Consider the following 13888-nt stretch of genomic DNA (forward strand, 5'->3'; position numbering starts at 1 on the left):
GGACCCCAACGCGCCGTCACAGTGGGCACCGGCGGAGACAGGGAGCCGGGCGCCGGGACGGCCTCTGCTATTCCGTGGGCACCGGCGGAGACAGGGAGCCGGGCCCCGGGACGGCCTCTGCTATTCTGTGGGCACTGGCTGAGACAGAGAGCCGGGCGCCGGGACGGCCTCTGCTATTCCGTGGGCACCGGCGGAGACAGGGAGCCGGGCGCCGGGACGGCCTCTGCTATTCCGTGGGCACTGGCGGAGACAGGGAGCCGGGCACCGGGACGGCCTCCGCTATTCCGTGGGCACCGGCGGAGACAGGGAGCTAGGCAGGGGACGGGTCGGTGGGGGGTGCGACCCCCTGTCCAGGGTGCTCCAGCCCTTAGCCCCCCAAGTGACCTTTGGTTGGGGGGGGAGCTGCTCTCAGCAGGCCCTCTTCCTCTTGCCCTGGCTCTCCGAGTGGGACATTATCAGCTTGGCTCCCCCTCATGCCCAGCGGCCGGGGGGGAGCAGGAAGCAGCCGGCTGGGAACGTCCCCGGCTCTCCGAGAGCCTGAGGGCGAAAAGCAGCAGGGACCCAGCAGCCCCCCCCCAAAATGGCTCCCATGTCCCCCCCCAAACCTCTGTCTCCTCCGTCGGCGCCAGGTCGGTGGGGTTTGGTTTCGATTGGGATTTTCTCTTTTCTGTGGTTTGTTTTTTGCTTCTCACTTGCGTGTGGCCCCTGCCTGACTTCTATGTGGGTTGGGGCCCCCAGCCAAGAAAAGGTCCCCCGCCCTGGTCTCCACCCTTGGGATCATCTGGAGGCTTATTAAAAGGGTGGGGGTTTATCAGGATCTCAAGAGGAGGGAAACTGAGTCACTGTCAGTACCTGATAGCGCACAATGTGCTGCCCACGCTGCCTGCTCCGAGTGCCTGTCACTTCCTGGGGCCGGCCCGTGGCCCTGTGCCCGGACGGACGCTGCGTTGGGGCAATCGCTCTGCACCTGTCCCCCGCCCCCGAGCCAGCCCCGGGCCTGAGCGTCCGGGAAGGACTCCGAGTGGGAGGTGGCCGGGAGGGACCCCAGCCTGCTCCATGCGCTTCCTGGAAGCGGCTCCATGCGCTTGCTGGGAGCGAGGCCGCAGCCCGAGGTCGCCGGCCCGGCCCTGGCCAAAGCCCCGCAGGGTCCATCGCTGGGCGTGTCCCTCTCGGCCCTCGGCCTCGCGACGCCCGCCGGGGAGCCCCCGCCCTGAGCCGAAGCCGCTTCCTGTCAGGAGTAAATTGCTCCGGGGAGGCTGTGAAATTGCCGTCCGCGGAGGCGTTTCAGGGCGAGTCGGGCAGGCCCTCGCTACGCACAGACAGACGGACACACACACACGTCTCCTCGCTCAGCAGGGACAGGTGGTGCCTGAGCAACCGGCCTCTCGCCTGCTGCTTCTGCTGGGGCTGGCGACGCGCCTGGCCAAAGCGGGGGGGGGAGGGGGAGCACGTGGGGTCACGGTTCTCCCCAGGTCTCTGCCAGGGTCACAGCAGAAGGTGCCAGCAGCAGCCTGAAGGGGAGGAAGGGGGCTTCCCTGACAGGCTGGCGATGGCTCCCCTGTCCTGCCCCGCCCCACAGCCATGGGGCCGGCTTGGGCAGGGCCTGGCACACGCAGGGCTCAGCTCCCCCCACCGCTGCCCGGGCCTGGGAGCTGGGGGGCAAAGGGGCGCAGCAGGGAGGGGAGGGCGAGAGGGGCAGGTGCAGGGGGCAGGTCTGGGCAGCAGGGGGCGATCTCGGCAGGCCGGGGAGCTCGGGTCCCCCTGGAAGTTTGGACCCTGAAATTCAAACTTGGTATCTGCTGAGAGCCCCTGCCCGAGCCTGGCCCGCCCGCCCGGCACGGCCCCCGGCAGGGAGGTGGCTCCAGGCCAAGGGAGCCGGGCCTGCGTCTAGACTGGCATGATTTTCTGGAAATGCTTTTAGCGGAAACGTTTTCTGTTAAAAGCGTTTGCGGAAGTGAGCGTCTAGACTGGCAGGACGCTTTTCCGCACAGCACTTTAGACGCGCCAATCCAGACGCGCTTTCCCGCCAAAAAGCCCCGATGGCCATTTTCACAATCAGGGCTTTTGTGCGGAAAACAAATCTGAGCTGTCTACCCCGGCCCTCTTGCGCAAAGGGCTTTTGCCCGAACGGGAGCAGCGAGTGTTTCCGCAAGAAGCGCTGATTTCGGACAGTAGGACGTCGGGGCCTTTGTGGAAATTCAAGCGGCCAGTGTAGGCAGCTGGCAAGTTTTTCCAAAAAGCGGCTGATTTTCCGGAAAAACTGGCCAGTCTAGGCACAGCGCAGGCGTGTGGCCCAGTTAATTGACGGGGGGCGGATGCTCCTGCACCCAAGGCTGGGCCCTGCCCTGGGCTCGCTGGGAGCGGCGAAGGCCAGGGCGTGTGGCAGGCACCAGGCCGTGGCGGGTTACTCGCCGGCACACGGGCACTGGGCTACGCTGTGGTGCTCGGGGGCTCTCTGTGCGCAGCGGTGGGAGGTACGGGGGGGGCACGGCTCACTGGTCGGGCCACACTTGGCCCCTCGGCTCCTGGGCAGACCCCCCACTGCCGCCGCCCCTTCCCGGGAGCCACTGCAGTGTGGAGACCTTCTCGTGGGGGGGCCCCTCTCCCCTGGGGGACGGTGCCTCTCAGGGCCTGCAGCCGCCTGCCTTTGCTGTGAGCCCTTTGGGGGGCCCCTCCCTCTGGCCCTGGGGTCTCCCCTCCCAGAAGGAACAGGGCCCCCCTGTTCCCCAGCCCAGAGCGACTCCGGCCAGCACAGAACAGGGGGTCTATGGAGCTTTGGGCGCAGCAACGGATCCCTCAGGCCAGTCGGCCGGGGCCTCCGCCCGCACGTCAGCCTCCCTGCAGCCGGCTGAGTCCTGCCTGCTCCGCCCTCAGCCCCCGTCTCCCAGCAGAGCCCCCGGTACCCCCAGCCACAGCCCCTCCCCCGGCCATTGTCTCCTCCCCAGCTAACGGGGTCGCCTGGGCCCCTCTTCTCCGCCCCCCTCCCCACCCAGTGTTCCCCCCTCGCTGGGACCAGCTGGGCCGGTTGCTGGCGTCTCCCCTCAGCCGCCCCTTGTCTGTCTCTGGCCAGAACCGGCCGTGTCCTCTGAGCGGGGCCGGGGGCACCAGGGCACCAGACCCCCCGGCTCCAACTCTGGGCTGTTCCCTGAAACAATCAAGGCCCCCCCTTGTCAGATTTGTAACCCCCCTTTTTCCTCCCCGGGTTACTGGGGAGCAGGTCACGCTCACAGGGGCGCCTGGTGTTTTAACCCCAAAGAGATCCTGAGCACCCCAGTGGGGATGGTGTTTAGTGGGGAGAGCCCTGTCCGCCCCCTTGCTGGCAATGAATGTGCCTCCGCCTGGCTGGCCTTGGACACGCACTGGTGCCTGGGGAGCCTCCAGGAGGAGACTCATCCCGACAGAAATCTGGATCTAATTCCAGAGCAAGTACAAATCCCTGGTATCTAATGGGGCACTTGAACATACACACTCTGTACTTAGCCTGAATAAACAGGGTAGCAAGGAAGAGCACTAACAAACCCAGAACAACGACTGAGGCTCATACAGCTAGAGCCCAGTGACCCCACCCCTGGACTCAGTCCCAGGTGCTTGCGTGGGCGCTGCTGTTGCCGCTGGAGTGAGGATTCGGTCCAGGCTAGGCAGCAGCTCGGTCCCAGGCAGCCTCTTCCAACAGGCCCAACTCACTGCCTCGTGCTGGGCCTATCGGAGGCAGCCTGCTAGCCCCCCGTTCCAACAGGCATCCCGGAGCTGCACCCGACAGCCCCTGCACTGGCTCAGTGTCCTTGGCCGCAGCCCGGCTCCCCCTTCGGTTCCACACGCCAAGGCAGAGTCCCAGGCTGCCAGGTCCCTGTCCTCAAGCACATGGAGAGCCCCCCTCTCTCCCCCCAGAGTCCTATCTTTTCCCAAGGGCTCATGGGAATTGTAGTCTGGATTGCAGCACACAGGGTCTTTTCAGAATAAAACAGAGGCCCCTTTAGTAAGGGGACTACACACTGAACCAATACCCCAGTATGTAACCCCCCTTGAACCCTCCAAACTCCCCATTTCCTCACAGGAGGCGGGGGAGGGGGGTGACATCAGTGGATTCGGCACCACATCGGGGGGAGGGGCACTGCCCCGGCCCCCCTCCCTCAGGCATGCACCCTGTTTTCCAGGGCTACGGCGGCACCGGGAAACTCCTTTCCTGGCAGAGAACTGAGCGATGAGCGGCCAGGGGCACGGCCAATCAGGAACCGTTAGATCCACCCGGCTCGAGCGCTAACATGCTCTGACTTCTCGTGGTAAGTCACCAAAGGGACCTGGCCAGGGTTAACGTTGTCACGTGTTTTCCTCCTTTGCGAGTAACTCTGGGGAGAGACAGGCCCTGTCCAGACTCCTGGGCGCTCTCTCTGCTCTAGGGGTTACAGCTGGGGGCAGATACTCAGACCATACGAACGGCCAAATTGGGTCAGAGCAAAGGTCCAACCAGTCCAGTGTCCTGTCTGCCCACAGTGGCCAATGCCCAGTGTCATAGTTTGGGCCTTCACACCATCCCCTGGCAAAGAGTTCCACAGGTTAACGGTGAGGTTATTTTTAAATTTTAAATCTGCTGCCTATACATTGCGTTGGGTGACCTACTGTAAGGTGAAGGAGTAAACAGCCTGTCATTCAATTCCCCCCACTAATCATGATTACGTAGCTCTCCACCATACCCCCCGTAACAGTCTCAGAGCGGGCTAGTCAGTAAGGTTACAAAGCCACACGCAGCCCTGTCGCCCCTTCCAGCCTGACGAATGTATCTCGCTAGTAGCATGCGCTTTCGGGGGCAAAGCCACGTCCTCAGCTGAGCAGGGAGATCCCCCTGTGGCCCTGGGCCCTCGCCGACACTCCCAGGCTCTCTGATCGCCCCCGATCCAAACCCCCGTCCCGGGCGTGGCCCTGAGGACCCTCGCCCAATGCCAAGCGAGCGGGTGAGCGGCGGCGGGAGACGGGTTTGTCTAGCGCCAATAGGACGGTTTCTGTCTCGTTCCTCCTGCTTCCCAAAAGCCTCTTCACGCTTCCGACGGCCGCGGCACACGGGTTCCCAGGAGCTGGCCTCCAGGACGCCGAGGCCTAGCTCCCTTGCGGAGCGGTCCACCCAATTTAGACCCCTTGTCCCGCTCCCCCCCCCCCCCGGCTTTATGTAAATTGGCTCATGAATATGCATAGGGAGAACTCGAAGGCGCTCTAGGCATGTGCACCCTGGGTGCCCGTTTCAAAGCCGGACGCAGGTTCGGTGCCTCGCGCACCACTCGGGCGGGTGGAGCTGGGCGCTCGCCGCGGGCGCGGTTCGGAACGGGCGACGTGCTGACGGGAGACCCGGGGCCGTGGGGGCCGGTGCTCAGGGGAAGGGCTGGTTCTTCCCGGGAGCCCAGACGGGGGCTGGGCCTGCGCCCCCCGGCACCCAGTGCGGGGACCCGGCTGGATCCGGCGCTTTTCCGCTCCGGAGGGGGGGGGGGGGTTTGAGCCGGGCACAAGGAAGCTCCGGCTTGGGCAAAGGGCAACAAAGGTGGGAAACTAAACAACGGAGGGGGGGGCCAGGAGACCCCCCCGGCCCGCGATGCCGGCTGGGAACCTCTCCGACTGACGGAGGAGTGGAGGCCGCCTGGCTCCTGACAGGGATGTTTACAACAATCGGCGGGCGGAGCCTCTCGGGCGTGGGGACGAGCTGGCGCCTGTTGTTTACTTTGGCTCGGTAACTCCCTTCGCTGCCGTCACCTGCAGCCACCTCGTCCCCGTTCTCTGCTCTCGCTCGGCAGGAGCATCCGCCACCCGTCAATTACCTGGGCCACACGCCTGCTCAGGCCCGGCTCCCTGGGGCCCGTGCCGGGCGGGTCGGGCTCGGGCAGGCGCTCTCAGCAGATGCCAAGTTTGACTTTCAGGGTCCAGACTTTGGGGGGACCCGAGCTCCCCGGCCTGTGGAGATCGCCCCCTGCTGCCCAGCCCTGCGTCCTGCCCCAGGAACAAGGGCGGCTCCAGCCCCCTCCCGCTCCCCACTGCCCCACCTCTTGGGCCGGGTTTGCAGAGCCCCTGCAGCTGGGTCTGGGGCCCCGCAGCCCAGCCCAGCCCTCCGGCCCACGTGGCAGCCATTGAGGGGGCTGGCCAGCAGCAGCCTGGAGGAGTGAGCGGCCTGGCCACACTGGGCGGGCAGAGGGGGCCAGCTGCCCCCGGCCATGGGGGACGGGCACGGGGGGGGGGCTCTGCAAAGACAGGGGCCATGGCGTCCCCCCCATTCCCTGCGGCTGGGAACAGCTCCCCTCCCTCCCCTGCCCAAAGGGCTGCTGCTGGCACCTTCTGCCGGGGGGCTCCCCGGCGGGCGTCGCGAGGCCGAGGGCCGAGAGGGACACGCCCAGCGATGGACCCTGCGGGGCTTTGGCCAGGGCCAGGCCGGCGACCTCGTGGCTGCGGCCTCGCTCCCAGCAAGCGCATGGAGCTGGTTCCAGGAAGCGCATGGAGCAGGCTGGGGTCCCTCCCGGACGCTCAGGCCCGGGGCTGGCTCGGGGGCGGGGGACAGGTGCAGAGCGATTGCCCCAACGCAGCGTCCGTCCGGGCACAGGGCCACGGGCCGGCCCCAGGAAGTGACAGGCACTCGGAGCATGCAGCGTGGGCAGCACATTGTGATCTGAACACGGCCAAGCCCATGAGCCAGCTACTGATGGTGACTCAGTTTCCCTCCTCTTGAGATCCTGATAAAGGCACCACCCATTTAATAAGCCTCCAGCTGATCCCAAGGGTGGAGACCAGGGCGGGGGACCTTTTCTGGGTCGGGGGCCCCTGACCCACAGAGAAATCTGTCCTCTCCTTGGCCCCCGCAAGCCGAGCAAGGCTGGCAAGGGAGGGGCTGCCCCCCGGCCCGGCTGTTTCCCTGCTCCTCTGCCCTCCCCCCGAACATCGCCCAGCCCCCCCTTTCCCCCCACGCTTCCTGGTAAAACGTCTCTTGTCTGACAGGCACCTTCTTTTTTGCCTTCGCGAGTGACCAGGCCGGGGGGGGGGGGGGGGCAAAGGGGCGGTTGCCCCAGGGCCTGGAGATTTAAAGGGCCCAAAGCTCCCGGCAGGGGGTCACCCGGGTACCTCAAGAACAGAGGGCAGTGGGCTGTAGTGCACTGGGCCCAGAGAAGGGAGACGTGGGGGGGGGGGTTAGGTGTCAGGGCTGCGGGGGGAGGGATACAAGACAGGGGGTGCAGGGATGAGTGGGGGGGCAAGGGAGCCATTGGGGGGGGAGCTGCAGCCGCACAGGCCGGGTCCCTGCTGCTCTTTGTCCTCTGGCTCTCGGGGAGCCGGGGACGTTCCCAGCCGGCTGCTTCCTCCTCCCTGCCCCCCCCGGCTGTTGGGCACGAGGGGGCCGAGCTGACACTGTCCTGCTCCCGCGAGCCTGGGCAAGAGGAAGACGACCTGCTGCATGGAGCTCCCCCCAGAGTACGGGGGGGCCTGGAGAGGGGTTTGCATTTCCCTGGTGCTCCGCAAGGCGGCCGGCAGGAGAGCCCCGGAGCCCAGCCGGGCTGGGAGCAGCTGCACCGAGCGCCCCGCAACCGGATTCCGGACTCCTCTGGCCGCGCCTCGCGCCCGGTGCCCCGGAACAGCGGAGCCGAAGGGCCCGACCGGCCCCCTGGCTCCCGGCCAGGACCGCAGCCTCTGGGCCCTTGAAACCGCTGGCAGAGCCGCCCCCGCCCCTCCCCTCCCCTTCCAGGGCTGGAGCCAAGCCCCCCATTGGCGAGGGCCCTGCCTCCCACAGCCTCAGGGGAGGTTTTTCAGTGACACCCCCGGCACCCCACAAGCGTTTGCAGTGACCCCGCTGAGCCGTGGGGCCCGGCTCCGAGCTCCCATCATGCTCGGGGTGAACCGGAGCACAAGGCCCCAGGCGCAGGACGGCGGTGACCCCGGCCCCGCGGTGCCCCGCGCCAGCTGGTGCCGCCAGGCGAATGGCCCAGCCCCCTGCTCTGCACAGACTTGTTCTATGGAGAGCTGGACGGGGCCTGGGAGTCGAGTCCAGCCCCCCCGCACGGCAGGGCCAAGCACCATCCCTGACGGGTTTGCCCAGGTCCCTCACTGGCCCCTCCAGGGCTGAACTCGCACCCTTGGGATCAGCAGGCCAAGGCTCAAACCACCGAGCGACCCCTCCCCAGAGGCCTCTCCTGCGCGTGCCGGGCGCGGGGCCTTGCACAAGGCTCCGGGATCTGACGGGGGCGGGAAACAAGAACCGGGCAGGCAGGGGCGTTCTCCCGCCCGCGCAGGGCTCAGCGCCAGGCGCCTATAAAAGCGCCCGCGCCCTGGGCTGTATTCACCCCCGCGGCTCGTCTCCGGCAGCTCCCAGCGACACAGGTGAGTCTGTGGCCACGTTGGTGGGAGCCACGGCCGGGCCGTCCGGAGCCCACTGCCCGGCAGGGCACGGTGTGGACAGGAGCTGTGGCTGGAGCCTGGGGGAGCTCACGAAGCAGCAACGCCCCGGCAGCGAGGCAGAAACGCTGCTCGAGCGCAGGGAGGTCTCCGGGGCCGCGGACAGGCTGATCACGCTGCCTTGGGCTGGAGGGGCAGAGGCTCCGCTCCTGGGAAAGGGAACCAGGGAACGGCCAGAGCTGGGTGACAGCCCAGCAGCGACAGCCCAGTGCGGATAATGCACCCCCATGTGCCCTGAATATTCCTCTTGAGTGAGCAGACCCCTCCGTGGCTCAGGGCCCCGTCTGTCGAATGGGACCAATACTCAAGAACCCGCCCTCTGCCTCCCCCCCCAGAGCCGGGCCCGTCCCTAGATCTGTGCCCCGCACACAGGGCATCCTCAGCGGGCCCTTGGGACTCCAGCCCGGGGGCCGTGCTAGGGACATTCCGCCGGCTGGGTGAGCGCCGGCCAGGCTGCCGGAGGCAGGAGGCTGCGGTCATTCACCGGCTCGGTGTCTGGACCCGTCCTTAGCCAGCGTGTGACGGGCCGGGCTGGGTCTGGGCACCGCTCAGGGTGAATTGCTCACGCTCAGGGCTCCTTACAGCCCCCGACCAGCGACCTTCCCAAACAGGTCAGATACCAGTCACGCCACGCAAAACCCCTCGGAAACCCCAGCTCTCCCTGTGCCCCAGTCTGCCCCGGGCCTGCACGCCAGTGAGGGGTTCTGGAACCCGATCTCGCCTGCCCGCACGGGTCCCCCGGTCCCAAAGAACCAGTCACAGATCCCGGTCAATGTACAAGAGCGCGCTGGGCCAAGCCTTTAGCATTGAACATCTAAAGGTTTATTAATAAAAGAAGGAAAAGGAGGCGAGTGAGGTGGAGGAGAATACGGTACATGCACCAATCCCCCAGTTCTCGCTGCAGGCTCTCAGCAGAGCTGGTACAAACGGCCGGCTTAGGAGTCTCTGGTGCACGTCCCATGTCAGGAGGGGTCGGCGATCCCCCGGCTCTGTCCCTCGCAGACAGCCTTTTATGGACCTAACCTCCAGTACATTATCTAGCTTCTCTTCAAACTCTGTTTTAACTCAATTAGCCAGGGGATAAAATGGTGTCCCTGGCCTCTGTCTGTCAGAGGCTGGAGAGGGATGGCAGGAGACAAATCGCTTGATCATTGTCTTCGGTCCACCCTCTCTGGGGCACCTGGTGCTGGCCACTGTCGGCAGACAGGCTACTGGGCTGGATGGACCTTGGGTCTGACCCAGTCCGGCCGTTCTTGTGTTCTCATGTTCTCGCAAGGCCGCCTGTGGGATCAGGAGCAGCCCTGCAGACCAGATGGTCTCGCCTCATGGCATTTTATATCCCTCCTGGCGGTCCCTACTTAGCACAGCCGCTGACTGGACGTTCCTGGCCCAGTGCTCTGTCTCAGCATAAGCACAGCGCCCGTAGCCAGACCTCCACACACAGACATCACTCCGGAACAGGAGTAGCCCACACAGAACCAGTAGGACATCAGCTTTCGTTTGACACCCCACATGGCCCCCTCGTACAGACTCTGGGGCCGCCCCCCGGGGGCACAGAGGTGACCTGGCTTCTCCCTTATAACCCAGTGAACCGACGCAGCGCCCCTGTCTCCGGCTCCCAGACACCCAGCGCCATGGCGAGCGACCTGGAAAATGCCATGAGCACCATTGTCGAGACGTTCCACAGCTACGCCTCTGAGGGCGACTGCCTGGCCAAGGACGAGTTTCAGCAGCTGATGCAGGAGAACTGCAGCTCGTTTGTGAGCGCCACGTGTCCGGTGAGCTGAGCTGCCGGGGTGTGAGGGACGGGTGGGGGGCGCCCTGGCCACCCCCAGGGTCTGGCCTCTCCTCTCCCTTCACTCGCCCTGTCGGGGGCATTTCCCCCGTGGGCCTGGCTGTTGCACGCCGGATGCCGGGCGCCCACCTTGAGTGCAGCCGCGGGGCTAGCCTGGGGAGCCCACGAGGCCGCGCGGTGACCCTGAACGGGCGCCAGGGCGCAGGGCGATGCTCCCTGAACCCAACGCTCGCCGCGCGGCGCCAAATCAGGAACCCTGTCAGTGAAACGCCGCCCGGGCCCTGTAGCACTGCCCTTGGTGCTGCCTGGTGCAAGCAAACGCCGCCACATGAGGCAGGCCCAGCTCGCAGGGCCCAGCCCAGCTCACCGAGCCTCCCACCTCCTGGGGATCTCCGGGGCCCCATGGAGGGGTCTCAAATCCCTCTCAGCTTCACATTCAGGCTGCTGGCGCGGGGAGTCAGGGACTCCTGGGAAAGGTTCTGGGAGCCGGGCGTCTGGGAGCCGGGCGTCAGGGAGCCGAGCGTCAGGGAGCCGGGCGTCTGGGAGCTGGGTGTCAGGGAGCCGGGCGTCTGGGAGCTGGGCGTCAGGGAGCCGGGCGTCTGGGAGCCAGCTGTCAGGGAGCCGGGCGTCTGGGAGCTGGGCGTCAGGGAGCCGGGCGTCTGGGAGCCAGCTGTCAGGGAGCCGGGCGTCTGGGAGCTGGGCGTCAGGGAGCCGTGCGTCTGGGAGCCGGGCATCTGGGAGCCGGCCGTCGGGGAGCCGGGCGTCAGGGAGCCGGGCGTCTGGGAGCCGGGCGTCTGGGAGCCGGCCGTCGGGGAGCTGGGCGTCTGGGAGCCGGCCGTCTGGGAGCCAGGCGTCGGGGAGCCAGCCATCGGGGAGCCGGGCGTCTGGGAGCCGGGGGTCGGGGAGCCGGGCGTCTGGGAGCCGGGCGTCTGGGAGCCGGGCGTCAGGGAGCCAGCCGTCAGGGAGCCGGCCGTCAGGGAGCCGGGGGTCGGAGAGCCGGCCGTTGGGGAGCCGGGCGTCAGGGAGCCGGGCGTCTGGGAGCCGGGCGTCTGGGAGCCGGCCGTTGGGGAGCTGGGCGTTTGGGAGCCGGGCGTCTGGGAGCCGGGGGTCGGGGAGCCGGGCGTCTGGGAGCTGGGCGTCTGGGAGCCGGGCGTCTGGGAGCCGGGCGTCAGGGAGCCAGCCGTCAGGGAGCCGGCCGTCAGGGAGCCGGGGGTCGGAGAGCCGGCCGTTGGGGAGCCGGGCGTCAGGGAGCCGGGCGTCTGGGAGCCGGCCGTCATGGAGCTGGGCGTCTGGGAGCCGGGGGTCGGGGAGCCGGGGGTCGGGGAGCTGGCCGTTAGGGAGCCGGGTGTCCAGCTGCCCCTGAGCTGGGAATCTTTCCCCGGCGTGGGCGGGGCAGGCGGGGTTTTGCCGTTAGACGTGCAAGGAGGGTGCATTGGCTCCGTCAGGGTGGGCGAGCCTTGAGCACCATGTGACCAAGGGATTCTTCCTTCTCCTGCGCCCGGGCAGCCCGACACGTCCGACGAGGAATACATCCACAAGCTCTTCACGGGGCTTGACGGAGACGAGAACGGCTGCATCGCCTTCCACGAGTTCGCTATCATCATGGCCAACGTGATGGCCCTCACGCACACTGAGACGCACCCGCCTGATGACACAGAGTAGAGCAGCCCGGCACGGGCGCCGTAGGCCCCAGAGCCTCTGCCAGGCTCCGACATCCCGGCCGTGACAAAGTCACCCCCCCACGCCGCACTGAGGGTTGGCCATGAGCCCGTGTCCCAGAGAGACGCTGCCGGCTCGGGCAGAGACCATCAATAAAACCTGCCTCCCTCCAGTGCCCCGTGTCCCGTCGCTGTGTCCGCGAGCCGCCGGGCGGGGGGCCTGTTGAGCTGGGTGCGGGGGGGGCAATGGGGCGGGAGGGGCGCGTGGCCAGCGGGTAAGACTCAAGGGGTGAGGGACTCGGGTTCTAGCCCAGCACAGGCCTGGGTGCCCGGATTCTCCTCCCACGTTGTCCCCGCGGCGGGACAGCCCTGGCGTGGCCCCTTCCTCTTTGCATGGGTGGCCATGGGTGTGAACCCGGGGCCAAGAGCCCCAGAGGGGCCAAAGGGCCCGGCACTGAGGGGAGCGCGCTGGGTGGCCGTCGCGGTGCCCCGGCCCAGGGGGAGGTGCGAGGCCGGGGTTCAGAGTGGAGCATCACCCCCTTCAACAGCCCTGGTCCCAAGGGACACCCACCACTGGGCCCCTCCCCCTCCCGCCGCCCTGGGCCTTCTCACCCGGGAGCAGCAAGCCCCACACCCGGGTTAGCGCCCAGCGGCTCCAGGGGCTCTGCCCTTCCCCGCGTCCCCCTCCTCCCGGTCGGCCCCTGAGCTACGGCTGCAGGCCCCCCCTCGCCCCGTTCTGCTGAAAGGGGCTCGCCAGGCCTCGCGCGCCGGGACAGGGCCACCCGCCAGTCCCGCCCCGCCGCCCCCCCTGGGCTCCAGCCGGCAACACGAGCTGCGGCCGGCAGAGCCCATCCGTGGGGGGGGGGGGGGCCTGGCGGCTAAGCAGGAAGCTGGGGATGTGGAATATCTCGCCCGCAGAGTTGTTCTAAGAAGCTTCTTTCACTGACTAGAAAGCCTCCCAGGATGGACCCAGCCTCTTTCCCGCTCCCCCGTTCAGTCTTAGCTGATTCCAGGCGTCATCCTGGGTGGGGTAGCCCAAGAGACCGCGGAGCAGGAGTCCCTCACTCCCCACCCTGAAACAGGTTTTGCACAGGGCGGGAATCCTTTGTGTTCAGTCTAAACTTCGCTCTCACATTGAGTGGAAAAGTACAGCGTCCAAGATGGGTCCCAGCATCGGGGGGCATGGCCATGTGTCTTGGGAGGAGCCACCATGACTCCTCCTCTCAGGCTGACAGGAAATCCAAGTCTATTCCCAATTCATTGTGTTGATTACTGGGCCATTAAGTTCCCTGTGCGGCCCTCACTTAGCAAGGCTGCATTAGTGACCCGGGTTTGGAGGCCGTATTTCTAACCACAAACATGGGAACGGTTTCCCACGAAGAAACTCGCACAAAGCGTACTCCAGGCACGTCGCATTCATAAGCGTATGGGCTCAAAGCCTACGGGACCCCTGTCACAGACTGGAGTCAGGCCTTTCTGCAGCGTCCGTGGGCACAAACCCACACCCGCCCTGCCCCACACAGCACCCAAGAGCAGTGGAGGACAAGTTTCCCTGCAGGCATTTATCGCCCACCGGGGGTGAGACGCGACTGGAGTCGGCTCTGAACACACCAATTGCTGGTGCGACCACCATTCTACACGTGCACCGAATCTCGTGCAAAGCGAGACACGTGCGGTGTCTGCGACTCGCTGATTCTGTTTGGGCGGCATTTCTGTACATGGAGTTGTGCGTGGTGGCTCTGTCCCGGCACGGCACGTGTTTGCTTCTGGGAGGCAGCGGCAGGCCCGGGCAGTCTCCTGCGGCAGGGCGGCAGTCCAGTGGCCCGCAGCGCTTCCCTGACAGTGCCCCTCCGGGGGAGCGCTCACAGCTGGGGAGCTTGGCGGTGAGCCTGCAGACCCGCGTGTGAGCCAGGCGTGGACCGGGGCTTGCTCGTGGGGCAAAGGCCGTGCTGGGAGGCACGTTCGCACAGCCAGAGCAACGGGGTTCCCTCCACACGAGGGGCCCGGGGCCGTCTCCTCCGCC

At 66.8% G+C, this 13888-nt stretch overlaps 2 protein-coding genes across 4 annotated transcripts in view; both read left to right on the forward strand.

Moving 5' to 3' along the window:
• The window catches only part of LOC142819607 (protein S100-A1-like), a 36242-nt gene extending 24204 nt beyond the window's left edge, over positions 1–12038 (forward strand). Inside the window, exons 1-3 of one of the 3 annotated variants that reach the window (XM_075907827.1) lie at positions 4158–4280; positions 10000–10190; positions 11714–12038. In XM_075907827.1, the coding sequence (XP_075763942.1) occupies positions 10047–10190; positions 11714–11869 (300 nt within the window). In that variant the 5' untranslated portion in view covers positions 4158–4280; positions 10000–10046 and the 3' untranslated portion in view covers positions 11870–12038. Of the gene's footprint in view, positions 1–4157; positions 4281–7922; positions 8338–9999; positions 10191–11713 lie in introns of those variants that run through there. The other 2 variants (XM_075907825.1, XM_075907826.1) reach the window with 2 other exon arrangements.
• Positions 10207–11698, forward strand: LOC142819605 (uncharacterized). Its single transcript, XM_075907822.1, has one exon. It carries the CDS (start codon positions 10536–10538, stop codon positions 11568–11570), a length of 1035 nt encoding a protein of 344 aa, XP_075763937.1. The 5' UTR covers positions 10207–10535; the 3' UTR covers positions 11571–11698.
• Positions 12039–13888: the final 1850 nt, after the last annotated feature.

The sequence above is a fragment of the Pelodiscus sinensis genome, chromosome 24 (genome assembly GCF_049634645.1).
Source record: "Pelodiscus sinensis isolate JC-2024 chromosome 24, ASM4963464v1, whole genome shotgun sequence".
In the NCBI taxonomy this organism is placed as follows: Eukaryota; Metazoa; Chordata; order Testudines; family Trionychidae; genus Pelodiscus; species Pelodiscus sinensis.

Bases quoted from the DNA above. Each gene is read 5' to 3' on its own strand.
- LOC142819605 (XM_075907822.1), top strand. From the start codon at position 10,536: ATGAGGCAGGCCCAGCTCGCAGGGCCCAGCCCAGCTCACCGAGCCTCC.